The 16,944-nt window shown below is 41.3% G+C and overlaps 2 protein-coding genes across 4 annotated transcripts in view; one reads left to right on the top strand and one right to left on the bottom strand.

Moving 5' to 3' along the window:
* CDK15 (cyclin dependent kinase 15) overlaps positions 1-9,431 on the bottom strand; it is a 30,952-nt gene extending 21,521 nt beyond the window's left edge. Inside the window, exons 1-4 of the mRNA XM_083350684.1 lie at positions 9,336-9,431; positions 6,666-6,824; positions 2,433-2,530; positions 1,728-1,807 (exon numbers count right to left, since the gene is read on the bottom strand). Coding sequence (XP_083206810.1) covers positions 1,728-1,807; positions 2,433-2,530; positions 6,666-6,776 — 289 coding nt within the window. The 5' untranslated portion in view covers positions 6,777-6,824; positions 9,336-9,431. The remainder of the gene's footprint in view (positions 1-1,727; positions 1,808-2,432; positions 2,531-6,665; positions 6,825-9,335) is intronic.
* The window catches only part of ALS2 (alsin Rho guanine nucleotide exchange factor ALS2), a 56,018-nt gene continuing 48,480 nt past the window's right edge, over positions 9,407-16,944 (top strand). For all 3 annotated transcript variants that reach the window (XM_083350682.1, XM_083350681.1, XM_083350680.1), the window contains exons 1-4: positions 9,407-9,473; positions 14,697-14,771; positions 15,346-15,500; positions 16,012-16,931. In XM_083350682.1, coding sequence (XP_083206808.1) covers positions 14,752-14,771; positions 15,346-15,500; positions 16,012-16,931 — 1,095 coding nt within the window. In that variant the 5' untranslated portion in view covers positions 9,407-9,473; positions 14,697-14,751. The remainder of the gene's footprint in view (positions 9,474-14,696; positions 14,772-15,345; positions 15,501-16,011; positions 16,932-16,944) is intronic.

Here is a 16,944-nt window from a genome sequence, read left to right as displayed (position 1 = left end):
CTTTGCTGATTTTTCTCATTGGTAGAACAGAGAGCAAGGTAGAGGTTTTTAACACGTTATAATTGTTAACCGCTACCTCACTCCAGCTTAAAACCTGTATCAATTTAGCCATCTGATAAATTGAGCTACATCTTATAAAAGTTGAGGCATTTCATAAAGTCGGTTAGCCAGAAATGATGCTACCAGACTCTCGTGTTTTTTTACCACCACGATCTAACATGGCTCTCTTCCTACAGCAAACACACTCTTGGAAAAGTGTTGTGATTCTGTTGCTGAAATGCATTATTGTTAGATTAAAATTGCTTAAATACGAGGGGGGGAAGGGGGGGAGGTTTTTTAAATGAAATTTAAGTTTCTTGAAAGCTTCTCTTGGTTAAATAAACTCTCAACAGGCAATTATGCCAAGACAGAGGTTATGATCAGTGGACTTTCAGAAACCCCTCCCCCTTCTGCACTGACAAAAGGGTTTGTTGGATGTCTAAAGCTGTGTTTTAGCAAAGGAAGTTTACTTATGGGAACTTGTTCCCCCTTTGCCTGTGGATGCTTACAGATGGTTAAACCCTCACGGCCACTCCTTTCAGGGCTGTATAACCTTTTTTTTTTTGAGGTGGGGAGGGGGGAATGCCAAGATTTTGTTCATCCTCAAGCAGGAGTTTGCCTCAGTTTGTAATGATGACTGGCATTAGATCAAAGAGTTTACTCATGGTTAGCACAAAGCTTGGCTGAATATATCATATAAACATGCTTTCAGAAGCCTTCTTTTCAACACAGCAAAAATAAGTCTGTCTCTATCGCTGAGTTATAGGGCTCCCTACCAATTCTTGAGTCAGTAAAAACCCACAAAAGTAGCATTTTCATTAACTGCAATCATTTCACTGACTTCCTTCCAATGCAAGGGATAACTAAACCTAGCAGATTTTTCACATCTTGGGGCTGTCCTTGGATAGTGTCAAAATTAATTGGGGTGTGCATGACAAGGGCAGGGGGAATACTTTGATCTTAACACAACTAAGGACAGCTAAAAGCCTGTTTCCTTAATGGGCTGGAATATGATGAAGGGAACATCATGGGAACATGCCAGAAAAAAAAGTTGCCTGGGCAGATTTATTAGGTGCAAGTAGGGACATATAGCCTGAAGCATCTGCATGTAGTTTATATAGCAGTAGCACAGACGTCTACTCTACCTGATAACAGTATATCTTAGGAGTAATAAACACCATGTAAATATTTCTTATTCACATATACAAACAGCCCTATTAGCATCTAATTGTAAGTCTGGGATGGGAAGAGCAAAATATTCAAAAATGTAGACAACTGATTCTGTTTCAATCCCAATGTGGCTTTCTATTGCTTCTAAGATTAATAAATTCTGCCTAATACAAAAGAAAACCAGTTTGGTGTAGTGGTTAAGATAGCAGGTTAGAAACTAGGAGACCGTGAGTTCTAATCCCACCTTAGGCACAAAACCGGCTGGGTGACCTTGGACCAATCATTTGTCTCGTAGCCCAAGGAAAAAGGCAATGGGAAACCGTTTCTGAAATCTTGCCATGAAAATTGCAGGAATTCATCCAGGCTATCAGGAGTCACCACTGAGTCAAAGGCATCAAAATAATGATTCAGTACTGTAATAATAATACTTAGCTCAACCTAATTAGACACAATATTGAGGTCATGGTTCATCATACAGACTGAATGCCGTATTCATATTTCTTTCTTTTTTTTCTTACCTTCTCTTATGGCTGTAAAAGGGATTCCCTCCTCAGTGTTTAGGCTGATGACTTTCAAAGCTACCAGCTGATTGTATATTCTATTGGGACAGAATATAATAATTGTCTCTTCACTATACTTAATAATTGAACTCACAAACCAAATCTATAAATCTACCACAATTAAAGTGATTCAGGGCCATGCAATGCACAAATTAGCATTGTTTACTCATATATGTAATAATCACTTTGTCTATGCAGTCAAACAATCTACCAAATATGTGGAGAGGGGAGGCTTGTCTCCAGATGGTGCCTTCAAGGATAAAGCGTGCTAATATTTGCTTTCTTCAAACTATGAAAACAAAGTGGTCCTTCCCCTTTCTGCAATGAAACATGGCACCTAATCTAGAAACCTACTTCAACTGAAGGTTAAATTCTCATTTCATATGATAGAGTCAAAGCTTCTGAGAGGTGTTTCTATGAAGAACCATTTGAATTAAATAGTTGGATGCATTGTCCATCACTGTATTTTTCTTCAGATTAGTAGTATAACAAATTTCCAGATAATATCCATGAATTCGCAATAAGTGCAAAGAATGCTTTGATTTTAACAAAGTTACTTTTTATAGCTAAGAAGATCCTATTGTACATTAATAATTAGCTTTTCAAATGTTTTCATTCCAGAATGCTTCCTATAAAGCTTTTTATTCATTGCAAAGCACTCACCTGCTGATTCCTTTGCACACCACAGAGTGAGGACCTTCACTCAACGTCTCAAGATGCAAGTAGGATGAGACATTCCCAAACGGGAGACTTCTTCTTGGCTTAAATATCAATGGGAGAGGGATGGAGAACACATACATTCAGTTCTAAGATTTCTTAAGCATTTTTGACCCAAAGGTTCACTATCTGTGAATCAAATAATACAGGAATATTATATTTTATGATAATTGCAAGAAGTATCCCCTTTATATATTTTCCAAGTCCGAGTCCAAGCTCAAAATCAGCAATCAGAAGATGATCTTTTCCTGTCTCACTTGAACCTGTGACTGCAGGTTACAAATGCTCACTTAAAGACCTGTCACTTCTGAGATATGTCTGCACTGATTATGCTTTTCTAATAGCGGAATATGGAATGTTTAATCTGCCAGAAGTAGTAGTCTCCCTAGTGGGCCCAACAAGATTACTTGCAGAAAAATTAATTAGGATTAATAAGGTTAATAAGTTAAAAGCAGGAATCCACAGGTAATAGATATACCATCTTTCTGAGCACATAATTGAAGTTCAAATGAACTGTTTTTTGTTCTGCCTGGTAAAGGACAATCTTTCATATTCTAATAGAGAATACAAAACCTTTCTCCTTATTTTCTAACTCCAAGATATACATATATATGTGTGTATGTATGTGTGGGTGGGTGGGTGGGTGTGTACACACACACACACACACACACACACACACACACATATATATATATATATATATATATATATATATATATATATATACACACACACACACACACACATACACACACACACATATATATGTATATCTTGGAGTTGTGTGTATTTGTATCCTGCTATTTCGAAAGCACGTAAAAATGCAAGTAGAAAAATAGGGACCACTCCGGTGGGAAGGTAACAGCGTTCCGTGCGCCTTTGGTGTCTAGTCATGCCGGCCACATGACCACAGAGACGTCCTCGGACAAGCGCTGGCTCTTCAGCTTTGAAACGGAGATGAGCACCGGCCCCTAGAGTCGGAAACGACTAGCACGCATGTGCGGGGGAACCTTTACCTTTACCTTTATTTATGATTGAAAGTTAACTGAAGGTACTATTGGCTGGATGGAATTACTGAAGCAGTAGGCTTGAGCTTAAATGTTTATGTTTTTATGTTTTATTTGATTTCTATACCGCCCTTCTCCCTAGGGACTCAGGGCGGTTCACAGGGCATATATAAATAACGGTACAAAAGTTAAAAAGAAATTAAATCAATGCCCAGTTAAAACAAAATACAATACTAAAAACACCAAATATAAAACCCATAATCCCCCATCAGGCCAGACCAGCTAATTCGAATAAGTGGGTCTTCAACCCGCGACGGAAGGTTCGGAGGTCTGATGCCATCCGGAGCTCCACCGGCAGTTGGTTCCATAATGTCGGAGCGCCCACAGAGAAGGCCCTCCCCCTGGGGGCCACCAGTCGGCATTCCCTGACCAGAGGCACCCTGAGGAGGCCCTCTCTGTGGGCACGTACTGGGCGGAGGGAAGTTGACGCCGGCAGCAGGTGGTCCCTGAGGTAACCCGGACCCATGCCATGTAAGGACTTGAAGATCATAACCAAGACCTTGAACCTCACCCGGAAGACAACTGGTAGCCAATGCAGCTCGCGGAGCAAAGGTGTAACATGGGAGTACCGGGAAACTCCCAAGACAACTCTCGCGGCCGCATTCTGCACCAGTTGGAGCCTCCGAGTGGTCTTCAAGGGAAGCCCCATGTAGAGAGCATTACAGTAGTCAAGGCGAGAGGTCACGAGCGCATGAGTGACCGTACACAAGGCATCCCGGTCCAGATAGGGCCGCAACTGGCGCACCAGGCGAACCTGGGCGAAAGCCCCCCTAGTCACGGCCACTATATGATCTTCCAGGGTAAGCCGTGAATCTAGGAGGACTCCCAAGTTGCGAGCCCTATCCACGGGGGGTAAGAGCTCACCCCCCATTGAAAGAGATGGAACATTTTGAATGTCCCGGGATGCCGGAATGTACAGCCACTCAGTCTTGTCAGGGTTGAGTTGAAGTCTGTTCCTCCCCATCCAGACCCGAACCGCCTCCAGGCAACGGGACATCACAGCGAGGGCATCACTGGGGTGGTTTGGGGTCGAAAAGAAAAGTTGGGTATCATCGGCATATTGATGATACCCAACTCCAAAACCACGAATGATCTCACCCAGCGGTTTCATGTAGATGTTGAACAGGAGAGGCGAGAGAACCGACCCCTGAGGAACTCCACAAACGAGAGACCTAGGGGCCGATCTCTGCCCCCCTGCCAACACTGACTGCGAGCGTCCCAGGAGATAGGAGGAGAACCACTGAAGAACTGTGCCTCCCACTCCCAATCCCCTGAGACGCCGCAAGATACCATGGTCGATGGTATCGAAAGCCGCCGAGAGGTCTAATAGGACTAGGACAGAGGAATATCCCCTATCCCGAGCCCTCCAGAGATCATTCACCAGCGCGACCAATGCCGTCTCCGTGCTGTACCCAGGCCTGAAACCCGATTGGTAGGGGTCCAAATAATCCGCTTCATCCAGGACCAGAGGGAGCTGATGCGCCACCACACTCTCGACAACCTTCGCAAGAAAGCGAAGGTTGGAGACTGGACGAAAGTTGTTCAATACAGCTGGGTCCAAGGCAGGCTTCTTGAGGAGAGGTCTCACCACCGCCTCCTTCAAGACGGTGGGGAAATAACCCTCACTCAAGGAAGCAGATATAACCGCCTGGAGCCAGCCTCGTGTCCTCTCCCTAGCTGCATAAACCAGCCAGGAAGGGCACGGGTCCAACAAACATGTGGAGGAGCTCAGCCTCCCCATAATCCTGTCCACTTCATCAGGGGTCACAGAATCAAACTCTTCCCAGGTAACATTGACAAGACCGCTCATGTCCTGATCGCCAGACTCTGCCCAGTTGGAGTCCAAACCGGTCCGAATCCGAGCGATTTTATCCGACTCCAGAAGATGGTAAAGGACAGGAAGGCCTGGAGGAACGTTGTCCATGGGGTCACGATGGGTCAGTCACAACTTTGCAACTAACAACAACAACTATTGGCATTATCCCTTATTTAAATTTATTGTAACCCCATCAAACCTTTAGAATAGGTTAGGCTGTATATTCAAACACAGATTTTATGAAATATATATTCTACAGTTTCTTTCATGTAAAGCATGGCATTCTTTCCCACAAGAATTCATCACCAGAATCATGGCCTGGATGAAGCAGAATTTGTAGTTTCTCCCAGATTTTGGTTTCTGAAAAAGTATGGCACTAGGGTGGACGCAATGCATTCATTGACTGTTGCATGCTTCTTGGAGCTCTAAGCTGACTGGGTGAATTAATAACATTTCAATAACAGAAATGTGCTTATTGATCAGATTTTCCCATATTTTTGTGCTATCAGTTCTCTGTTTTTTTAGCAGATTCGTGACAGAATTATATTACAGTATGAGAATACAGTAGTTTATACTTCGATATGGTAAAAAATCCTGAACTAGTTTTCTGTATGTCTTGGCTGCCACCTTATAGCCATCCAGAGTTATGCAGGCCTGTTCTGCTAGCTCTTCAAATAGATAAGTCTTTAAGGGATCAGTACAGATAGTCCACAACTTACAACCACAACTGAGCCCAAAACAAGACAGCTGTTAAATGAGTTTTGCCCCATTTGACAACCTTTCTTGCCACAGTTGTTAAATGAATCACTGTAATTATTAAATTATCAACATGGTTGTTAAGTGAACCTGGCTTTGCTTGTCAGATTACAAAAAGTGATCACATGACCCTGGGACACTGCAACCGTTATAACTATGATTCAATTGCCAAGCATCCGAATGTGGATCACGTGACCATGGGGATGCTGCAATGGTTGCAAGTGTGAAAAATTGTCATAAGTCACTTTTTTCAGTGCTGTTGTAATACTGAATGGTCACTAAACAAACTGTTGTAAGTTGAGGACTATCTGTATTGCATATGCAAAGACCATGCACGATAAATGTGCATATGCATCCTGTGATGTTATAAAGACAAGCATCTAGCTAACTTTATATCTAAGGCAATCTAATAAGCTATCACCTTATTTTCTCTACCGTTTCTTATTTTGTGAAGCTAACATGAACCCCAATCAAGAAATTTCCTTTACTTCATGAGATTTTGCCCACGCCTCTCCCTGTCATAGATAAGAAACTGCTTACTTTCCGTTCTCCTTTTGGCTGCATGTTGTCTTGCTGTGATGAATCTTTCTCTTCATAATGGCAGCATAGGCACCTGGGAGTAGGAAAATTTCCACATAAAATGTCGCCCATTTTCTTCGGCCCTCAAACAGCTTGATTTTCTGTCTCTCCTATTATTTTCTGTTTACCAAAGATAGGAAATGTATGAATGTTCATATGACTTGCATGAGGTCTCTCGTGACTCATAAGAACTCACTTTCTTCTACAATTTTAGGCCAATAATTCAAATGTATTCTTTGTGTAACTCTTTCATTTTAACAAATATTGTTCCAGATAATGTGCATGTTTCCAAGTGTACAACTTAATCATAAACTTGAACACAAAATAAAAATCTAGACCCAAGTCTATATTGTTAACCCCCAGCACAAATGACCAATGGGGAAAGCATTAATATATATGAGAATGTATATTGTGCCGTTTGTAGGCTTCCTTTTCACAGCTGTGATACTTATGGAGCAGATTAACTTTGCTGCTCCAGAACTTAGCCTGTATCCAGGGGCAACCCTTTTGCATTATTCCAACCTTTCAATGGGAGCTGCGCTAATCATTTCCCTGGTGACCAGTGGGGGCAAGGGAAAAGGCAATAATGAAAAGTGAGGGTGTTGGGAACTGTCTTGAGGGGAATTGGTGGGCGGTGTTTAAAATTTATGTTCAACTCTTTGGGAGCTTGTGGTAAAATAACAAGATCTGAACCTATGCCATCAGTTTTTAGCCTATTGGTATATAGTAGTGGTTAAGACACCAGGCTAAAAATGGACACTGTGAGTTCTAGTCCAGCTTTAGGCATGAAGTCAACTAAGTGACCTTAGGTCTGTCACTCTTTCTCAGTCTTGGGAAGCAGCCAATGGGTGAGGCACTTTCAAAACATCTTGCCAATAAATTTCAGGGACGGATCCAGGTAATCACACGAGTCAACACTGACTTGAAGGCGCATGTACACACGTTACAGTATTATTTTCCCACTTTTTTGTTCTTGCTTGAAGTGTTACAGCATGCAGTCCATACAACTTCTCTCTGTATTTTATTTCAAGAAAACCTGAGCTATCCCATCCCTTCCAGTTGGTAAATCATGATTAAATGCAGACTGGTTCATGCATGCTGGTCTCATTTTACTGTTTACTTCCCCTAACACAGCAATAGTAATAATTATATGTGCTTATGATTTATACAGCTGGCAGCACAGCTTGAGGGAATGTAGATAGACAATTAAGGATTTATTCTGTGTCCCCTTTTTGTCTATCACAGTGCCTGCTTTGTTTTATGCACAAGACGATTAATCTTCTGTTTTTCTTCCCAGCTTCACATGCTCTGACTCTTTGATTCTCCTTCTGATAGATGTAGTTATCTAGGTGATAAGCTTCACTCATGCCTATCACGTATTTCCTGTAACTAAATCTTTTTTCTGTTAGTTACATATCCTGCTTCACCAGTAATTACTCATATCAAATTCCTGCTCTCAGGAAGGTTCACAGTGCCTACAAAATGCTGCAACTCCTGTTATGTATGGGGTTTAATAACACTGCAAGCATCGGCTCTATCGATACACCAGGTGGCGCGGGCCCGAAACTGCTGCGGCAGGAAGCAGCGTTTCGGTGGGAAAGCCAGGTTAAAATCTATTGGTTGGAAATGTACCTGGACTCATGGCGGGAAAGCCAGGTTTAAATCTATTGGTTGGAAATGTACCTGGACTCATGGCGGGAAAGCCAGGTTTAAATCTATTGGCTGGAAATGTACCTGGACAGGTATAAGGAGGGCACAGGTAACCCTATCCTCTCAGTACAGTTTCCGCCACCAAATAAAGAGCTGTTCTGATGTATTCTTCTGCCTGGCGTCCTCCACGCGTTCCAGAACTCACTACACAATAACTCCCAACATTATGAAAGCAAAGAAAATTAAAATTGTACATTTACTGGGCTTCATTCAGAAATGAAAGTATTGGATTGCACTGGCATTCCTGAACAGCGCAAAGCTGAATTTACGTTTTTTAAAAAAGCCCTCTATATATTTTAGGTAACATTTACTGTGCTACTTACAGCTTATCACATATGCTCAGGCTTTAAGCACATATTAGCAACTTGGCACCTGTTCAACGTCCTGCCAATTTCTGTTGCAATTATAATGTTCAGCATTGGTAACAGTACTAAAGCATGCACAATGGGGTGTATCCTGCCTACAGGGCATTGATGGTATTTTGAAAACAAACACAAGCTTCCCAAAGAGGCCCCAGGGCTGAGCAGAGCTTACTAGAAGTGGCGTGCTAAAAAGCCAGATTATGCCTAGAGAGCAGCAACCAGGTAGAATTTTCTGTATTCTCTTTGATGCCCGCTAGAGGTCGCACAGTTCCAAGCCAGACCTGGCCGCTTTACTATTGATTTTGCTCATGATCTCTGAATTAGAAAAGGGGCAAAAAAAAAGAGTGTATAGCATTCTAAGAAAAAGCCAATAATAGTCATTTCTTTAAAAAAAAATCTTACGGGAATTGTTCTTTTGTTCGCTTTTCTTTTCAACCTCTGGCCACTCTCAGCCGTGTTATGACCCCCTTTCTAAAGCAGCGGTTTGGCTTACGCTTTCTGCATTAGTTTGTCCCATTCAAGATCCCGTCCTAATCTTCTGTCCCAGCATCTTTCCCACCTTTTTCGCCAGGTCAGCTCCGCCCCTTCGGGCCCAGCAAAGCCCGCCTTCTTTCTCTTTACGTGAATCAGCTGATCGCAGCGTGCCTTGGAAGCCGCGGCTGATTTGGGCAATTAAAGCGCGGTCGCGAGACTTCAGGTGAGAGGGAGTTGCTGCCCGGTGTGGGAGAAGGCGGGGGTGGAGTTGCGGGTCCTTAGCGCGGGAAACCACCTCCCCCCGCGCGCTCTCCCCCTTCCCGAAACCTTCGGAACGGAGAGCGCGAGGAGGCGCGCGGGCAGAGTTCCCGCCTGGCTGGGCTGTTGTGGAAACTTCAGTCGCGCGTTAGGAGCGGGAGGGAGCAGCCCGAGAGGCTTCTCTGCCTGTTGCTCACACACGAGCTCCGGGCTTTCGGCCCCTTCGACTCGGCACCAGAGCCAGTAGTCTCCTCGTTCCCAAAAGAGGAGAAATTTTTGTAGCTCGGGGTTTGACCTGAAGGGGTCCTCGGGGCTCTCCGAGCTTGCTTGCTTTTCTTCCAGACGTTTCATTACCCAAACTAGGTGACGTCGTCAGCGCTGCTTCGTTTGGGTCAGGGGTCGGCAACCTTGGCTCTTTTATGACTCGCGGACTTCAACTCCCAGAATTCCTGAGCCAGCATAGCTGGCTCAGGAATTCTGGGAGTTGAAGTCCGCGAGTCATAAAAGAGCCAAGGTTGCCGACCCCTGGTTTGGGTGATGAAACGTCTGGAAGAAAACAAGCAAGCGAGCCCGGAGAGCGCCAGGGTCACCTTTTTGCCCGTTTCCTTTCCTGAGTTGAACTTTTTACTGGGAAACGCATGTGGGTTTGCTCTCCTGTGATTCAGCCCGTCCGTCCCCAATTCTAAGAAGAACGTTCTCAGGAATTCTTCGGAAAATACGATACCAGTTGGATATGGGCTCTCTATTCTCTCCCCTACTACACCTGCTAAAAATCGATATGCTGCCCTTGACTTTGTCTGGAGAACGTTTGTCAGGCCCTGGGTTTATTGAGGGGGAGGGGATAGCTGGTTCTAAAGGCCACAAATAAGGAGGGGAAGGTGTTGTAAATGTGATGCCTTGGGCCCTTATGAAAAACAATAAAGGTGGGATTTTAAAAAAATCTAAAGGTGTGTGTGTAATATGTATGAATGAGATAGGAAAAAAATAGTTAGAATATAAATCAAGGTGACAAATACACCTAATACTCCTGCCTTCTGTTTTCCCAACAACCACCTTGGGAAGTGGGTTGGGCTGAGAGAGGAGGAGTGGCCCAAAATCACCCAGCCAGCTTATTTTCTCCTGAGTATGGCTTCTTACGTAGCCAAAATGGCACCATCCACCATCCATGAGAGTTACTGCCCGAGTTGGGGAATTTCAGGTTCTATAGAGATTCAAACTCTTTGGCGAAAAGGAACAATAAGTCCTAAACTCTTTGAAATAGTCCAGAGGACTTGGCTTGATTCAGTACCTATGGAAAATTGGGCTATATTTTCCAAGGTGTTTGAATGAATGGAAGTATTATGAATGCAGGTGCAGCTGTTTGGGACAACAAAGAAGAGTGATCTGCACTGCAGCACCTAGCAGAAAAGCCAGCTACTTTAAGAATCTCTTATTGTCTGATTAGCAAGTTAAATGCTGACAGGATGGTGTGGATAAGTTGGATAAGTAACTGGCTGAAGAGCCATGTTCAAAGATTGCTCATCAGTTATTCCTTATCAAGCTGGAGGGTAGCCTCACATGAGGAGAGATAAGGTTTAGCCCTAGGCAACAAATGCTGCTTTCTCAGCCCTGGCAATTTTAAGATGTGTGGATTTTAAGATCTGGGATTAAATTAAGATCTATTTGAAAACTATTCACTAAAAACCAAAGTAAATTCGAGTAAATGGACAGGTTCTAAGAACAACAGTAAGAATAACAGCTTAGAAATTAAGGCCTATGGAAATAGATTGAAGGAATCATTTTTTAAGATTCTTATAGGAAAATATGTGGCAGGCAAAGCCAAGAACAGCATGTAACAACTCAGTCAGAATTCAGTTCTTTATTTGCTTACATAAAATAGAAAGTTGCCAGACTAAATCCTTACTACTTTTACCCTACCATAGTATACTGGGAGGTTCTAAGGCAGGGGTCTTCAAACTTGGTCCTCTTATGACTTGTGGACTTCAACTCCCTGGCTGAGGAATGCTGGGAGTTGAAGTCCACAAGTCATAAAAGGGCGAAGTTTGAAGACTTGCTATCCTTACTCTCTCTGTTTCCTATTCATCTCTGTACTGTGCTGCCTCCTGTCTCACCCCCCCCCCTTTCTTGAATGTGCTCCCCCCTTCACTGTAGTCCATCACACCAGCTCCCCCTCCATAGGCACTGTCTCTCACAATAAGATAAAATTATTCTAAACTAAGTATATAGTACTGACATTCTTATTTATATATGTGTAGGATATCTGTCATTTTAAACATACAGTATGTTACTATGACAAGCTAAACCACTATAATCCCTAATTTTTAAAGAAAGGCGCATTTCCTCTGGTTGTTTTTTTTTAATCCCATTTATATCTTCTCCGAAGACTCAGGGCGGCTTACAATTTAAGCACAAACCAATGTGCTTAGCAATTTTCTCTTAATGCTTTGGTTTCATGAAGAAAATTATATTTTTTGGATTTCAGTAAATGGGAGAAGCTAAAGTTATAATTTGAATGCTTTTTTGAAATTATTAGTTATTTCTATGACATAGTCTTGGCACAAGATGAGTCTTATTTGGTAAAGTGTAGAAAGTACCTACATTCACTCATTGCAATATGCTGTGATTTGAGATGGAATAGTCATTCCTGTTTTTAGTAAATATCAATAAAAAATCAAGTATAGTTTGTGTAAACTAACTTCTATAAGCAATAAATTGGCTTGTAGATCCTTGCAAACTATAGCTTGCTAACTGCAATTCATGTTTTTACATTAAATCATAGCTTATTTTGATTATCTGCATAGATTTTGTAGGGGTAAAATATAATCAGATATGATAAAGTGTGGATCTGTATGGAATCAATGCATGAGTATTGCAATAAATTACTTAGGATGTAACATTTATTAATTTTTTTTATATTGCAATGCTAATTATTATACAGGTAGTCCTCAATGCACAACCATTCATTTAATAATAGTTTAGAGTTGCAATGATGCTGATAAAACTGGTTTACAATCTGTCTTCAAAGTTACAACATAACCCTAGCAGTCACATGATCACAATTTCAATGCTTGGCAACTAGCTCTCATTTATGATGGTTACAAAATCCTGTAGCCATGTGATCATGATTTGAGACCTTTCCTGCAGGCTTCTCACAAGTAAAGTCAATTGGGAAGCCAAATTTGTTAATGGCTATGGTGATTCACTTAATGACCAAAGTAAAATGGTTGTACTGGTCACATGATGACTCACTTAACAACTGTCACTTAGCGACCAAAATTCTGGTCTGAATTGTGATTGTAAGTCAAAGATTACCTATAGTAGGGGTCACCAATCCCCAGTCCGTGGACTGGTACCGGGCTGCGGCATGCCAGCAACCGGGCCACACAAACAAGCAAAGCCCCATCTGTGAGATGCAGGCAGCACACAAAACCATGCACCCTACGGTCCGTGGAAAAACCTCTCATCATGTAACCGGTCCCTGGTGCCCAAAAGGTTGAGGACCTCTGACCTATAGTACAAGCCTTTCAGCTACCTGCTGTTGGTTTTGTTATTGCTTTTATAATGTGATATTAGCTAGCTTTAGGGGAATACATTTCTTGTTTTCCTAGCAGTCTACTTTTACCAAGATCCATACCAAGACTATATCATGATAATAGCTAAGCTACTAAGAAATTTTCAGCCATCATCCCTCTCTTTCTTATAGCTAAGTATTTGTTGTGTCCCTTCAGGAAAAAAATTAACATTATAGTTATTCCGTTTGAGTATTAAATCTCACAACCTTATTACAGTAACTAAATAATGAAACAGGGAAGATCTCTGCCTCAGCAATGCCAAACAGAGAAACAACATGCACTACAAAAGGCCTGCCTTAGACTCCCTGGGAGAATGCTGGCAAGATGACTCATAGCAGTGCATATATTCCTCCTGCCAAACTCCAGCACACCAAAGAATTGCTAAGTTGGATCCAGCTGCTTTTCTGCCAGCAGGAGAATCCCTTCTGTGACATTTAGCTCAGCACTGCAGCCTGTGGGAAGTGGAATGAATGCTAATGTGCATAGATCTTTACAGTTCTTAGTAGCACCTCCCTCACTGTTCCTGGGCAGATTTAAAGGGGGTGGGGGGGAGGTTGTCTTGGAAACTAGAGGAGAAATGGACAACTATCATATTGTCTTCTGCTCCTCCTGTGGAATTCTGCATGGAATCAGAAGCTCTCAGCCTACTGAGTCTGTCCATCCTCTTGAATGAACTCTCAGACTTGGATAGGGTGTGAGGCTGATGTTTGAATTGGCCTTGGAGAATTGAATAACCATAAACATGGCATCATGGTAGGTATTCTATATGTGCTAAAAGTGAGTCTACTTAATTGTTAAAATGTACTATATGTTTAATGTGTCACTGGTTGGTGATATGTTAGTAAACACTTAAAAGAATTGTATGCACAGTACAGGGATTCATCTAGCTGAAGAGCTCAATTTTTTTTACAACTACCCATTACTGTTACTTTTTGCATAATATCTGTAAGCATTAAGCTTGTTGTAATTAGGAAGACCTGCATCCTAAATTGTAGGGAAGTCATGTTATTTCTGATATGCTAGCAATTAGAGCTTTTAAATGTAAGGTATACATTTATACCTGTATGGGTATATGGTGAGGAGTATCAGTATATATGCTAATTGAACTAAAATATGACATTTTCATACTTTTATAAATGTCATGATGTAAATTTGGTTCTCTGAACGTTTCCTTCACTTCACCTGTTTTAAATGTGTAGTCCATAGAAATATAAATAAGCTGCTGCTTGCCATTGTATTTATGGATTGATTCTTGCCGGGCAATGCACTGTTTTCTGAATGCTTACACATTTACTGTTTAATCATCTGTTGTGTTGCAGCAGGCCAAGTATATTCTTTAACACCTATCAGTGCTAGTAGGTTTGGCTGAAGATGTTGGCTGTCTTTAAGACAACAGGCTTTGAAGCATTTCATCTCTAAAAGTGGATGTGATAACTATAATGAACCTTTATTGGTAAATTGCTTTTTTAACAGAATATCATAGAGTAGATATCTTTATCATTACACTTTTGTGTTATCCTTTACTGACTGTATCATTCTTAGACTTTGTAGTATGTAGCTTCATTCTGCCTGAATCTCACCTAAGCTTGTTTTGTTTTTAATGATTTATCACATAGGCCTTTTATTATTTCAAAGAAGAATAACTCAATAATGGAGCATTCTCAGTGACTGATGGACTCAAAAGAAGAAAGGTAATAATTCTGCACTTCACACATAAAAGTCTCATAACTACCATTTGTATGTTTAGTCACATTCTGTAAATATCCAGCTACCTAAGTTACAGAACTATGGGATCTTTTTATTGTTCCTTATTGGTTTATATATGTATACGTTTGGCCAGATGAGTACTGTAATAGCATTTTGCTGAGTAATAAACTTAACTATTGTTGCCTAATAAAACTAATGAGATAATATTAGTTGATATATGTGCTTTTTAAAATTATATAGAATTTTAATCAGAGGACAAGGAGGATTATTGTTAGAATTGGAGTCAGATTATATAACATAGAAATATAGGCTACAGAATTTAAATGAAAGAATGAATAAATACATTCAAACCAAACAGGAGAACAGTAGGATTATCTAATTCAGAGGATATCTTTTTACATAGAAAGCTTTTTAATTTTTTTACTCATGCTCCCAAAATGTTCTTTGGGGTAGATTTGCATCTAAGTAAAGAAATTCAAAACACTTATGACATGTGCGACAAATCAATTCTGTTATGTGCCCGGATTTAAATGTGTCACTGTTTCATATTTATGCTAGCTTAGCAGCCCATGAAGGAGCGAGAGAGAGAGGCCTGGTCTACGTGTGGCAGGCTGGTTCCTGTTGTCCTACCCCAGAAAGACTTCCCGGTTGGACTGGAAAAAGAGTGTTGCAGGCAGCACTGGGAGAAAACCATGGTGTACTTTTGTCTGACGGTATGGAAGTTGGGTTTTAAAGAACCATTTGCTTTTAAAGGAAAATAGCCAATTTTAAAATTCTATCAAGATAAATTTTCAACTAGCTATAAAACTTTTAAAAAGTTTTAATCTGATATTCAAAATGGTAATAGTTCATTTACACAAGGTTCTAATGTCTGCACTTGTATTTTTAATTGGCAAGTCAGAAATATATTAATGCCTTTTTTTAAAAAAAGTTTAATTTTTATACTGAAATGCTCTCGTGGATTCCTTGTGGTATACGGTGTATAATATAGTGTTGGAATGTGATGAAACACAGTTTCAGTTCTGTGTTTATTTTAGATACTGATAGGATCTTGATTTGTGGGTATTTTGTTCCTATAGGTTTGTCTTCTCAAATTTTGAATAACGAATTATGGAGCTGTTGCATCTTTACGTTCAAGATGTATTGCCACTTTCTTCTTTTTTCCCCCTCAGACTGTGTGTAATGAAACTTGAAGTTAATTTGAATAACTTTCTTTTCTTTCAGATGGCAAAGTGTATAGTTTTGGAAAACTTCCTTGGAGACTTGGGCTAGAACAGTCTTTTATTAATTGTCCCATACTGGAAAAAGCTTTGAATGGACAACATGTTGCTATGGTGGCAGCTGGCAGCTTTCACAGTGGAGCAGTAACTGAAGGAGGAGTGGTATATATGTGGGGGGAGAATTCTGCTGGTCAGTGTGCTGTGGCCAATCAGACTACTGTGCCAGAGCCCGCTCCCATCAGCATTTCTGATGATGAAGCTGGACCTTGCTTGCCGATTCGGATTTTGCAATTGACGTGTGGAGAGGAGCACACCTTGGCACTCTCGCAAAGTAGAGAGATATGGGCATGGGGAAGTGGCTGTCAACTAGGCCTTATAAACAATACTTTTCCAGTGACCAAACCGCAAAAAGTTGAATATCTGGCAGGGCGTGTGGTGCTTCAGATTGCTTGTGGGACCCATCACAGCTTAGCCCTGGTACAATGCCTCCCCACTCAAGACTTAAAACTTCTCCCAGAGAGATGCAATCACTGCAGCCAGCTTCTCATTACCATGACTGATAAAGAAGACCATGTCATCATCTCTGATAACCACTGCTGTCCATTGGGTGTTGTACTGACTGAGTCTCATTCTGAGAATCGCACATCTTGTTCCTCGCTAGAAACTTTGGAAAGAAAGAGTTTAACAAGCAGCCAAGGTGAGGATTGTCAAAAAACCCTTTCAGAAGATCAGATGTTGCCTGGGGCAGAGTATGATGTAGCAAGTATATTTTCGAACAATGATGGACAGCAAGATAGCGGCATTTCTAGTCCAGGAAAGCCTTTGATCATTGACAAAACAGCAGTAAAGCAACACTTGACGAGCCTTTCAGATAATTCATTAAATGTAAGAAGGGAGCAGCAAATCAGCTCTCAACCTGAACAGGTATCCATCTGCA

This window comes from Vipera ursinii (genome assembly GCF_947247035.1).
Source record: "Vipera ursinii genome assembly, chromosome: 1".
Taxonomy (NCBI): domain Eukaryota; kingdom Metazoa; phylum Chordata; class Lepidosauria; order Squamata; family Viperidae; genus Vipera; species Vipera ursinii.
Note: the sequence above shows the minus strand (reverse complement) of the source record. Positions and strands in the feature narration are given on the sequence as shown.